The sequence below is a fragment of the Penaeus japonicus genome, unplaced genomic scaffold (genome assembly GCF_977035675.1).
Source record: "Penaeus japonicus unplaced genomic scaffold, GWHDUDI00000001_assembly GWHDUDI00000032, whole genome shotgun sequence".
NCBI lineage: Eukaryota > Metazoa > Arthropoda > Malacostraca > Decapoda > Penaeidae > Penaeus > Penaeus japonicus.
Window position 1 is genome coordinate 20,757,782 of NW_028234434.1, and position 12,500 is coordinate 20,770,281.

The 12,500-nt window shown below is 41.6% G+C and overlaps 1 protein-coding gene across 1 annotated transcript in view; it reads right to left on the bottom strand.

The window, feature by feature from the left end:
* Positions 1-12,500, bottom strand: part of LOC122259135 (ras-specific guanine nucleotide-releasing factor 1) — a 99,889-nt gene that overhangs the window by 2,249 nt on the left and 85,140 nt on the right. The window contains exons 17-33 of the mRNA XM_086556200.1: positions 11,985-12,193; positions 11,335-11,423; positions 10,409-10,507; positions 9,170-9,336; positions 8,822-8,921; positions 8,394-8,626; positions 7,931-8,176; positions 6,656-6,729; positions 6,173-6,398; positions 5,775-5,954; positions 4,643-4,720; positions 4,326-4,423; positions 3,660-3,744; positions 3,012-3,140; positions 2,123-2,191; positions 1,587-1,784; positions 1-1,186 (exon numbers count right to left, since the gene is read on the bottom strand). The exon at positions 1-1,186 is cut by the window's left edge and continues 2,249 nt beyond it. Coding sequence (XP_086412326.1) covers positions 956-1,186; positions 1,587-1,784; positions 2,123-2,191; positions 3,012-3,140; positions 3,660-3,744; positions 4,326-4,423; positions 4,643-4,720; positions 5,775-5,954; positions 6,173-6,398; positions 6,656-6,729; positions 7,931-8,176; positions 8,394-8,626; positions 8,822-8,921; positions 9,170-9,336; positions 10,409-10,507; positions 11,335-11,423; positions 11,985-12,193 — 2,511 coding nt within the window. The 3' untranslated portion in view covers positions 1-955. The remainder of the gene's footprint in view (positions 1,187-1,586; positions 1,785-2,122; positions 2,192-3,011; positions 3,141-3,659; positions 3,745-4,325; positions 4,424-4,642; positions 4,721-5,774; positions 5,955-6,172; positions 6,399-6,655; positions 6,730-7,930; positions 8,177-8,393; positions 8,627-8,821; positions 8,922-9,169; positions 9,337-10,408; positions 10,508-11,334; positions 11,424-11,984; positions 12,194-12,500) is intronic.

Consider the following 12,500-nt stretch of genomic DNA (forward strand, 5'->3'; position numbering starts at 1 on the left):
TAAACTTAGTCTTTGGCCTCACGACATTATTGGGTCAACAGCAACTTCACTGTGTAGCTCTTTGTGATAACACGGCGTGCCCACTGTATGTAATTTTGAGAGCGTCATCGTAGTAAAATGATGATATAAATTCCCGGAGAAATTTGTCATCTCACACTACCTCGCGCTGTGGATTTTCACGTAGATGCCCAGATGGCTGCGGAAACGATAGTCGGGAGATGCGTGGGTACTACAGCTCGACATTCCGCCAGGGAATCTTGTCTTTCATTTCAATGAGAAATAAGTGTCTAGTAATTATTAAATGATTCGGAAAATACGAGCCAGTGTGTGGTCTTGGTAAGGGTCTTGTTAATTAAGACGCCGACGTGGCGCTATGGGTGAATATCTAGTGGAAAAAAACTTCGAGGTATGGCTATAAGAATCTCTCACAAACTAATTGATTGTGAATAGTTATTTGGTGAATTCAGGAGATAATGTCACGGTTGATATTCTGTCGTTGATATGAAATAATCAAAACTCCATTGAAACTCTCAAATGTTTTTTTAAAACATTTCTCGGCAAGGATATTGCGAGGGAAAAATACCATTAGTTTTCGTCATCATAGACGAAAATTCTTGTTTTCCCCCTTGCGCACTACAGGGAAGTGTGGTTAAATGTGGATAAGGATAGAATGATGATTATAAAGATGCAAAAAACCACCACCCGCCGCCACGTCTCTGTGTAGTATCATCATAGTTAAGGTCATGAGTGGATGTCGTCACAATCGTTTGTTACGGTGGTCGCTGCTGCCACCGCCCTCCGCCGTGGTCGTGGCTGCGAGGACGCGCCATTCGAGGCGTCCCAAGAGATTTAGAGCGGCGAAAGACCTGCTATTCCCCCCCTGGTCGGCTATGCGGCTGCAGGGGGGCGGACCTCATAGGCTCACCCAGATCTCCCCTGCCGTCCGCCGCCGCTGTCAGGAGGAAGAACTCGACGACGAGCCGGAGGAAGTGGCGGTGGCGAGGAGGGGCGCGTTGACGTGGGTCAGCGTTGAGCGCCGGGGCTCCAGCTCCAGGGACATCCGGTACAGGTTGTCGTCGCTGAGGAGCAGGCTCGGGTCTAACAGGTAGGCGGTGACGCGCTGGTTGTGCTCGATCTTGTAAGGCGTCTGTTGGAAGTGGCGGATCTCGCGGATCACGTGGGCGATCTGCAGGGAGGAGGAGAGGGGGGGCGGGCATCGTTAAGCACATCATGGTAATGATAATCATTACGAAAATTATTTTTTTTTTTCCAATAAACCTCTTTAGCGTACCATGTTTTTCTTCAATAATACTGATGCTGATTATTGCAATGTATAAATATATATGAATGTTGGGTTATAATTCTTATTTCTGAAATATAAAGTAAAACACGAATAGATGAATAAATAGACCAACGCATGAAATAACACGCAAGATGAGTACATAATACCAACAGTGTAAGGAAACATTTCGTGTGAATAAGAGGCAACACTATTTACGTGAAATCGACCTATTTCAGAATTACACACACACACGCACAAACAAACAAACAACATATCGCAAAGACAAGCGTCCTCTCTCCCTCACCATTCGCATCTTGGAGAAATTGAGGAGCGTATCTTCGGTGAAGTTGGGCGTGCCTTCCTCGATGAAGGAGAGGTCGGTGAGGTACATGCCCAGGTAAGGGATGCAAGGCGGGTCGCACCTGTGGAGGGCGTCGCGGAGGCTGCGGAACCTGCCGTCGGAGGAGACGAGGGTCTGCAGCTTCTCTAAGGTCTGGCGTGTCTGTGTGGAGTGGAAAAGGGGGCGGATGGGAGAGAGGCTTTACCCTGGTGGTTTGGGTCGTGCTGTGCTAAATCTATTGTGTTTCAGCAAATTGATTCTATCTGGCTTACTATCATTGGCAGTAAGCAACTCCTGATTCGGTCCAAGTTTACTTAGTCTAACTTCGTTCTTCGTATCTGTCCCTTAAGTGTACTTTCTCTTTAATACAGGGACGTGCACAGAGATGCTTGAGCTTCTACTAGTTTTAATCTTTTATATTATTTTTTTTGTCTGTAGGGTCTGTACACGTTACTGCTTTTACAGAACTCACTCTCACTGTTTCTGTCTCTCATACTCACGGTTTTAGACACTTTCTCCCATGTTTTCTTTAGCCGAAACACGGATGAGTTCTGGAAGGCAGCGCATACCTGGAAAAAAACAATCGGAAAGCTAAACTACAAGCAAGTTAAAACAAAAGAGAAAGATGAGTAACTGTCATTATCATCTGGAGAAACGAAATCCAATTCCTTTGTGATTCTGAAGAAAACAACTACGCTTTGGGCATCTAAGGTGTTTCAAACAGAACTCGTGTGTGGTGTGAAGAGTACCTGTAGAGTGGTTAACGTAGAGGACCCAGACCTTCTTCATAGGACAGGTAATGTCTACTCTCTATCTTTTTATTCCTGAAAGTGTGGGAGTTACGTACCCTAAGAATGTCTTCCACCATGTGCAACCCTCTGAGATTTTATAACACACGTGGGGTATATCTTACTGTGGAGAACACTCTCACGTGAGAGATCGTTAACAGGAGAATGATAAACATACCTGTGAAGAAGTGTGAAGGTAACTAACACACCTGGGAAGAAGTTGAGAGAAGGTTTAGTTCACAGTTAAGAAAAAAACAAGTTCCCAGGAGATTTTTTGGGTAAAAGGGTTAGAAAATAAACAGTGGACAATGGGTGTTATTCTCATGATGAAAAATTCATCGTTTAAGCACCGTCATGCAGCCAGTAGAATAATCGTTTACGCAGTTCATAAATAAAACTTCGTCATTTGCATTAACATTTAGTTTTAATCGAAAAATTAACCAGCCTAATGAAGTAACTCGAGATATAACATGCATTACTGAAATATTTTACTACAACAATGTTTTTCTTTTTCTACGAGAAGAGGGAAGGAAACAAATAATCCACACTCACACTTCCCAACAGTACGAACCCCCAAGTACCCGCTCTTAGTGCCACACACCTGCAAGACGCCGTTGTAGTTGTGGAGGCAACGGCAGATGTCGGCCACTGCCACCCACTTCTCGATGACGGCAATGCGCGAGGCCATAGTCGCTCCTCGAATGATCTCCGAGGCCACCAGGCGCGACACCTGGGTTTACAGGTGCCTTCGTCAATGTCCGTTTGGTTTGTCTTAAATGTTCTATAGCATTCATTGATTCTAAACCTGTTTCTATTTTGTTCTAATTTTGCTCTTGTGTTATATATTATTCATTGAATCTATAATTTTTCTATTTTGTTCTAATTTTGCTCTTGTGTTCTATATTATTCATTGAATCTATATTTTTTTTCTATTTTGTTCTAACGTCCTGTATTATTTTGGGATTCTAAAGCTTTTCTGATTTGTATTCCGTGTTCAATTAGACGAGAAAGGGAGAGAGGAAAGGGAGGAAAATGATAGGTAGTAGGAGAGTGATAGGCAAACAGACGGACAGACAGAAAATCAGACAGATAGAAGGAGAGAAAGTAAGAGAGAGGAACGTAAAGGACTTGGAATGAACATAAGAATAGAGATAGACAGAAAGATAGGAAAATCAAATACATAAACAGAAGGAAAGAAAGTAAGAGAGAGAAACGTAAAGAAGGAAGACTAGCAATGGACTCATATTACCTCATTGAATCGGCGAGTGATGAGTAAGATATACGGCGCCTTCTGCTGCTTGTCGTCCTTCATCCAAGCTGTCTTCAGGAACTCTCTGTTTAGGGATTTTTTATTTAGTTGTTTTAGTACTTAGGAGGTTGTTTTTATGTGTACTTTTGTTTTGATTAGTCTATGTTTTATGTTTGGTTTCGGGGTATGAGTTTACATGTGTTTGTGTATATATATATATATATATATATATATATATATATATATATATATATATATATATATATATATATATATGTATGTGTGTGTGTGTGTGTGTGTGTGTGTGTGTGTGTATGTGTATATATATATATATATATATATATATATATATATATATATATGTATATATATATATATATATATATATATATATATATATATATATATATATATATATATATATACATATATATATATATATATATATATATATATTTTTTTTTTTTTTTTTTTTTTTATGAGTGTGTGTTTACACGTTTTTATATATCTATGTTCTTTTGTACTGTGTTTCTGTGTATTTGTTCTTTTCTATTCGTGTGTAAATGTTTATGAGTGTTGCTCTGTTCTATGTATGCACATGTTATATATAAATATATATGTATCTAGAGGAATAAACCAACTTTAGCATCATTAAACATTACTCACTCGCTCCTGATCGCCACGAAAATCTGATGGTCGATGTAAGTCATCTGTTCGGCCACTTCGAGCGCTGAAAGTGTCTCGATGCTTTCCTTGCTCGGGGTCTGAGGGTGGAGAGGGGGAGGGGGAGAGGGAGGGGGAAGAGGGAGGAATGGGTAATGGTTAGTAGATATCTAATATCATAGTCATATATCAATAATAGATGCATACATGTATATGTCTGTGTGTATTTGTGTGTACAATTCTTTACTGCATATTCAATAGTCTTATCCTATTCGATCCTATTAATTTTTATCACGCTTTCCACCCCAACTAAATTATACCATCTTCCTCCATAAGGAAAAGTATTGAAACACAAGCATCAGGAGTTCTACATGCAGGGGGACAGACTCCAAGGAAAGCTGAAAATAAAGATAACAAAGGAGAAAATAAGTAGGACGAAAATATAATATGGGAAATAGACAAAACAATAACAACAAGACAATACACAGGATAAAAAGACACTAGAAAAGAATAAACAGATTATAATGTGGACAGATAAGAGGTACTTTTGGCTTATTAATACATTGATATTCCAAACAATTGATAATTCAATATAGTGAATGATATGGTGAATTATAATAATGACAGGCAATTAGCTTTCATTCTTATCCATAATATGAACTTTGAAATCCGTAAAAATAAACATCGGCTCTGGATGATGTGCGAACCACAAGCATGAACAAACACACACACACACACACACACACACACACACACACACACACATTTACATGTATGTATGCGACAGAGAATCAAGCGAGAGCGAAGCTAAAGAGTGTCAATGTACTATTCGTCCTTCTACTTTATAAAGTTAAATAAACACACCTGTATAACAGTACTCTTTGCGATGGTATCATCATATGATTTATTTTCTATTATCTGAAATATCTTCCCTTGGCACTCTGGTCCTGCTCAAAGCATTAGGATACTTTTGTTTCAGATGTTAATATTTTTTGTCTTTTGGCAAGAAGACTCCTACCTTGCAGATATTATTTCAATTATCGCTGATTTTTACTCTACAACGTGGAGCTTGAAAGCTTCAAAGAATTAGCCTGAAATTGTATCCTTAAGTATTAATAATTTAGCGTTAAAGCCAATAGTACCGCCTTTAATTAAACAGGAGGAAAAAAGAAGGAAAGAAAGAGGCAAATAATATAGATCTTGAGAGTCTGTTACTCTCATTCCTTTGGACGGCATACCAACATATACAAATCTGGAGAGAAGGATATAAACTATCTATACATGTGTAAGTACTACTCTTGGTTTTAAAAAGTAAGCATTGGCTGATTCAAGCGGCAAGTCAAGTCTATGATCAAAGACTAGATCACACAGCATAAGAGTTTGCATGCTGATGGTCGAATCGTAGAGACTAAAAGTATGATATGACGGGAGGGTATGTGATTGGTGACTCACGGTGGGCGGGGTGAGTAGAGTGTTCAGATCCACTCGCGGATTGGCTGGTTCCTCCTTGGTGAGTAACCTGAGTAACTGCGATGCGGCCTTGTGTTCCGCCGGCAGGAGGGTAGGGCAACAAACCAGGTCCTCTAGGAACTCGATGGTTAGGGTCTTCAGCCGCAAGTCCGTCTCGAAGTCCTGAGGAGTAAGTGAGTGGTTCGTCGATGGCGAAGTAAGTAGATATTTCATGTGATGCTTGTGGTGGAGAGATTACATGTCGTGACAGAATAATCGAGACTGATTTGGAGACAAGCAAAAAAAAAAAAAAAAAAAAAAAAAAAAAAAAAAAAAAAAAAAAAAAAAAAGAAGAAAGAAAAAAAAAAAAAAAAAATATATATATAAATATATATACTGACCTGGGAATGTTTAGAGACCCAATGGCGAAGGACGTTGAGGACCCGCATGGTGGCAGCGGTGGAGATAATGGATTCCTGCCGGGATGGACGTTCTCTGAAGGAGGAACGACGGCCCTCGCCCCCGACGGAGAACCTTCCGAGGGGCGGGGTCTTGGGGATGTCCCTCGGGTTGCTGGATCCCGCTGTGGCCACTGCAAAGGCAGCCGCTGCGGAGGCACTGCTACTCCTGTGGGAATACAGTGTGAATGTGATGCTTTTAATTTATAAGGATTAATCATTTTCCTAAATCGCGAGTACTTGGATTATCTTGTATCCTCAAGATATGGAAGACATAACTTAGATAATTGTCCTTTACCTTAAAGATTTGAATGACTAGAGCTTACATAAAGGTAATTCTATATGTATAATCACCTAAAATACAATCAACATCTCAAAGAAAATATAAACTTCATCTGACCTCGTTTAACCTTCTCAGTAACTGACCTTCGCTGAGACTGTCGAGAGGATGTAATGACGACGCCAACCCTTGGCACTGAGTGTGAGGGCGAGTCTGGCACCTGTGTGTGAAAAAGCATCCATTAGAATAACTCTTACTAAGGACCTTACTCACAAAGAAAATCTCTCTTATTATCGACTTTCTTGGCAACCTAATTACACTAATCCTTATAATTATTTTACCAACCTTCCATGTCAATGTAGCTAAATCAGGTGAAATTAGCCACGCCCCCTTATATACCCACGATCAATCACATTTACATTTCTGATTGGATACAAAACTAGAATATTTTCCGTCGTTTTTTTTCGTCAATTTTCAAAAATTATCAATTTTTGGAGGCACGCAGTCACACTAGCACTTAACCACCAGGAGCCATCGGCTTAGTAATGCGATACTCACCTTACAGTTGTAAACAAAGGCGCCGAACAAGCGATAGTGCGCAGCGATGCTAAACTTTGTTTTAGCGTAACAGGAAAAAGCAAGAAAATGTTCTCAATCAAATATTCCTCTGAAGGGCGTGTGTCCATGCAAGAGAATTGGCACAGCCCAGGGTGTTTCAAAGCTGGAGGAGAAATGGCGCGCTCTGCGGCTGACGGATGTAAACAGTCAAATCGTGCACTTACAACAATTTTTGATTATGGAAATAAAATGTAGATTTACATATTTATATTTGATAATTTTATAATATTTATAAGAAAAACAAGATTCATTAAATTTTATCATAATTAATAATTCTAAACAAATACAAACATTTTAAAATATAGTTCTTGATTTGAGTCCGCTTGGCTTAGCAGACGACGGAAATGTTTTCACGCGGGAACTCGGAATTATCGTCTGACTAGAAAAATTCGCTCAAAAATTGAAAATTTTTCAGAAAATTGACGGAAAAGTGCTAGTGTGACAGCGCCTTTAGAAAAGTGAAAGATCACCGGAGTTATAAGTCAGGAAAAATGCCAGAGCTCGCCCGTCCGAGTTGCACACACTCCCAAGATAGGCTCGTGTCTAACCTGGGAAAAGTATGCTATTTCTATTTCAACGTGTTCAGGTTGGTAACTCTTGTCATAAACTTGTGCAATATTTATTTCATCTAGATAAGGACTTGTGGAAATGTTATTATATTTGTAGCATCGATATATGCTGCTTGGTCATGAAAAATAAAAGGAGGTTACTATTCCAGGATACATCATCCTGAGAAGGACTTTAAAGCATGGTACTCTCTTTAAGGTTAAAAAAACAAAAAAAAAAACTCATGAAAGCAATACCTGGAAGGAGGACCTCGGAGTGGCGGTGTAGACGCTGGAGCGCGGGGAGGCCAGGCCGCCCGTGTCGCTCTCGCAGCTGAGTCTCTTGGCGCCCCTAACGCGTGGGCCTACGAGGAGGAACCCTGGCGAGGAGGTGCTCGGGCCGGCGGGGGTGTGGGACGGGGCGGCAGAGCGTCGCCGTGCGCCCATCCCGGCCACGGGGTCCTGCTCGTCCTCGGCCTCTGAACCTGAGGTCACTGTCTCCATCTTGTTCCACCCCTGAGGGGAGACCACGTGAAGAAGCAACACTTCCCAAGCCACTTTTGTTTTAAGTCTTATGGCAACAAAGGCTTGGTGATTATAAATGCTTGTATTTGCATTTAGAAGACGAACTTGCTACGTACCCTAACATCTTGTTTTTCAAGTAATATTTACAGAAAGAACAAACTAATCTACCAGACTTTAAACCCCTAAAGACACGGACCTGACGGTGCTCCTCGAGCGAGGACATCCTGGGTGGCAGCGAGCGACGGGGTCCGGAGCAAGGGCGGGGCGGAGATGTGATCACGTCCAGGATCTTTGAAGGGCGCCGCGTCCTGGATACCCGTTCGCTGTCGAAGGGCAGTTTCCAGTCGGAGAAGCCTTGGAGGACGGGACCGGCGCCCGTCAGGGTGGAGGTGGCGGCGTCTGTTGGGCTGTCCGGCTGACTCATGCTCTCTGACGAGGGGTCAAAAAAGAATATAAGAAAAACCTGTGATTCATCTACCCAATTACATGCGTATGGGCACTAACAACATGAGTACACTAATAGATAGCATACAAGTGTACACAATAAACACCGCGGCCGCAGTGATTCTGAAAACCTCTCGAAAAAATACAGGAAGACGACATAATACATCAATAACCACGTACCGTCACCGATAAGCGTATCAGCCGAGGACGTGGAGCCGACGACGCGGCGACCCTTGGGAATGGTGAGGTACTTGTGGTCGTCGTCTGTTCGGATGGTGACCTGCGAAGGGAAGGGCAGGGGGTGAGTGAGTGAGGCAGAGGTCTTCTTTGGCTTTTGGTTTCTTCGCAGGTAATTACTGGCTTGAGGTTAGAAGAGGGAAAGGAGAAAAGGAGAACACACATGTGTGAGGTAGAGAGAGAGAGAGTGAGTGAAATTGAGAGTGAGAGAGAGAGAAAGATAAAGATAGAGACAATGAACGAAAACTATTACGAAAGGACACCGACAGAAAAGAAGAAAACAAAATTTACCTTCTTGGGGCTGAACGGAGAATTGGGAGCGCTGATGGGGAGGTTGGGGCCCTCCTGGGACCCCCCCGCCCCTCCAGCTCCTCCTGCCCCTCCCTGTGATGCTCCGGCGGGAGGGTCGGTCTCCTCACGGGCGCGACGCTCCTCTTGCTCTCGCTGTTCTTCTTCGACTGTTGGGAGGGAAGGAGGGAAGGGAAGAAGGAAGGGAAGGGGAAGAGGAAGGGAAGGAGAGAGGAAGATGGAAAGGGGCGTAGGAGGAGAGGAAAGACGGGAGGAATGGGAGGGGTGGGGGGAGAGGTGAGGAAAGAAGAGAGGGAAAGAGAGGAAAAGAGGAAGGGAAATGGGAGGAAAGGAGGAAGGGGAGGAAAAAAAGGAAAGGGTTTGGGGGAGGGAAGGAAAAGGATGTTGCCAGATAGTGAAGAACGAAGGAAGTAAAGAGAGCACGAGAAAATGGGGTGAAAGACCCAATTAGTCAAATCTAGGATGAAATATTGCTCAAGTTATTTCATAATATCTCAACTGCTAAGACATCGTATATATTCGTGTATATATATATATATATGTATATATATATATATATATATATATATATATATATATATATATATATATATATATATATATATATATATATATATATATATATATATATATATATATATAAACATCATGTACACAACACTAATATAACACAGAAAACGAGTAAGGGACAAGCGGGAAACGAATCATTACGATTATTAATTAATTCACGCAGATGCATAAAGAAATACTTACATGCAAATGTACACATCTATTGATACGTTTATACAAAGGTAAATATAAACATTGTGATATATCCATATATATATATCCATCACATTTCAATTATGTCATAGATATACAATTCAAATGTGTCAGTGAGTGTGTATCTGTTTGTCTCTATGAATAGCGTTGAAAGGTGTTTGTTTGTGTGTTTGTTTGTGTGTGTGTATGTGTGTTTGTGTGTGTGTGTGTGTGTGTGTGTGTGTGTGTGTGTGTGTGTGTGTGTGTGTGCGTGCGTGTGTGCGCGTGCGCGTGTGTGTGTTTGTATGTATCCATATGTACACGTCCATGTGTATGTGCGAGTGCATAAAAAAACGACTACGACTGAGTGACATCTAAACATGTCCCCATTCTCTACGTAAAAAAATAAATAAATAAATAAATATATATATAAATGAATCACCGTTCACTGACAAATACACCGATCACGTGTGAACTTACAACGCCTGTAAGACCAGCGCCAGTGTTGGTTTCCGGAAGCCTTGGCCACCTGGGCGTCGAAGGTCCAGCACCTGTCTCGTGGTGCTTCCATCTCCAGCCCTATCGCACACCCATACATTATACCTTCACGCTGTCCTATGGTGCCGTCACGGGCTCCCACACACTCATTTGCTTAACATTTGCTGAACATTTGCGTTACAAAATCGCACAGTTCTTCCAGCTGACATGCTTTTTTTATATTGTGTCATGTTTACACGTTACCATACCCTTGTATATTGGATTCATTTTATAGGTTCTATGTTAATGTTATATATTACTTGCGGTATATGCAACTTATGGGTATCATAATGCAATATTAGAAGCATGCACCAACGTTGAACACCACACTTATGTATGTACTTGAATATCACACACCCACATGACACCAAAACATATTCTTAAAGGAGTCTTTAAGTTCGAAATATTATTTAGGGCAGGCTTATTGTAGAAAAGCATATTTATTATTTAAGATAAACAAATATACTTATACTGTAACTTATAATACATATAGAAATATACAGCGCTGCATTTGCATATTAACATACAGACATATATTCATATCTATATTTATACAATTTAATAGATTACTAAAAAATTATATCTAATTACATTTTTTTTTATCTAGCACTTTACTAAATCATTTACAGCATATATTGACTATTAATACTAAAGTGGTTAACTTATCATCTATGTTTACGTCATATCATTCCGTCTGGGAAAAAGGAAGAGTCAAAAATGGAGGGAGGATAAATGAAGAAAAGGGAAAAAAAGAGAGGAAAGTGGGCATGAAAGAGCGAAGATGAGCAAGAAAAGGAGGAGGAGGAGGAAGAGGTGGAGGAGGCGATAGGATAGCATGTAAGGACGAAGTGAAGGAGAAATACCACTACCTGGGAAAGGGCTGAAGGTGGACGTTCTCCTCGGGGAGTTTCTTCCGCTGTCGAAGTCCGGTGGGGGGGAGGCCACGTACTCGGGGGACCTGGAGGGAGGGAGGGGGGGGCGGTGAAGCACGCGGAAGCCATTAGCGGTAAGTGATGGGAATTAATATGCTAAATTTGTAACGATAGTAAATATTTCCCTTGCCCATCAACTTCTCCTTAGAAGCATGTATCAGTAAAACTCATACACTCTCCTTGAACTTCTTCTTAACTCTAAACCCTAAACCAGCCATTTTGTTAAGGACTTCTGGGTTGTAGTATCCCTTACCCCTTACCTCCCCTCCTCCTTATTCTGACTCTAAACCCCCTCCTCATCCTAGGTATCTTTCCCCTGAAAGTTTTCTTTATCACTATTTTATTTCTGTGTAGACGTTCGGGTTGTAGTAGACCTTCTAAACTCCTTCCCCTTCCTCCTAACCCCCATCCTATTCTCCTTACCCCCTTTCCCTGCCCCTAAGCTCCGTTCCTATTCTCCTAACCACCCTTTCCCTGCCCATGAACCCCTCTCTCTACCTCTAAAGCCCCTTCCCCTATTTCGAAGCCAGACACCCTTTTCCACAACAGTCTTCCAGGTCCCTCTCTTGTTCTTCGTCCTCACCCACCTCTCTACAGACGAGTCCCGCGAATCAGCCATTTGGTCGTGGACGTCCGGGTTGTAGTAGACCTTCTTCAGCGCCTCCAGCACCGTCACGCCGTCGGTGAATACCCGGTAGGTGAGCAGGAAGGTGTTCAGGAAGTCGATCGAGAGGAATCTTAGGTCCGTTAGGCGTTCCAAGAGCCTCTCGGGCGTGGCGTAGCGGATGTGGGGGACCTGTTAGGGCGTGAGGAGAGTCGCGTGTTTTTCATCAGTTGTCATGATCATTAGAACCATCGCTCATTGTGTGAGGATGTGCCGTAGCATTAGCGATTGGTAGAATGTATATCTTTCCTTTGTGTGTTTTTTATTTATTTCGTAAGACCATCTATCCATCCAAACCAATAGGTAGTACACTGTGCTGAAAATAAGTTTAGAAAACCGTACAAAATCTGCATGATCTTGCTAATCATCAATACTTTTCCACGTGTTATCAATTATGATTATACTATTTTTAATGGAAAGTAGGTTTTCTTTAGCAAGA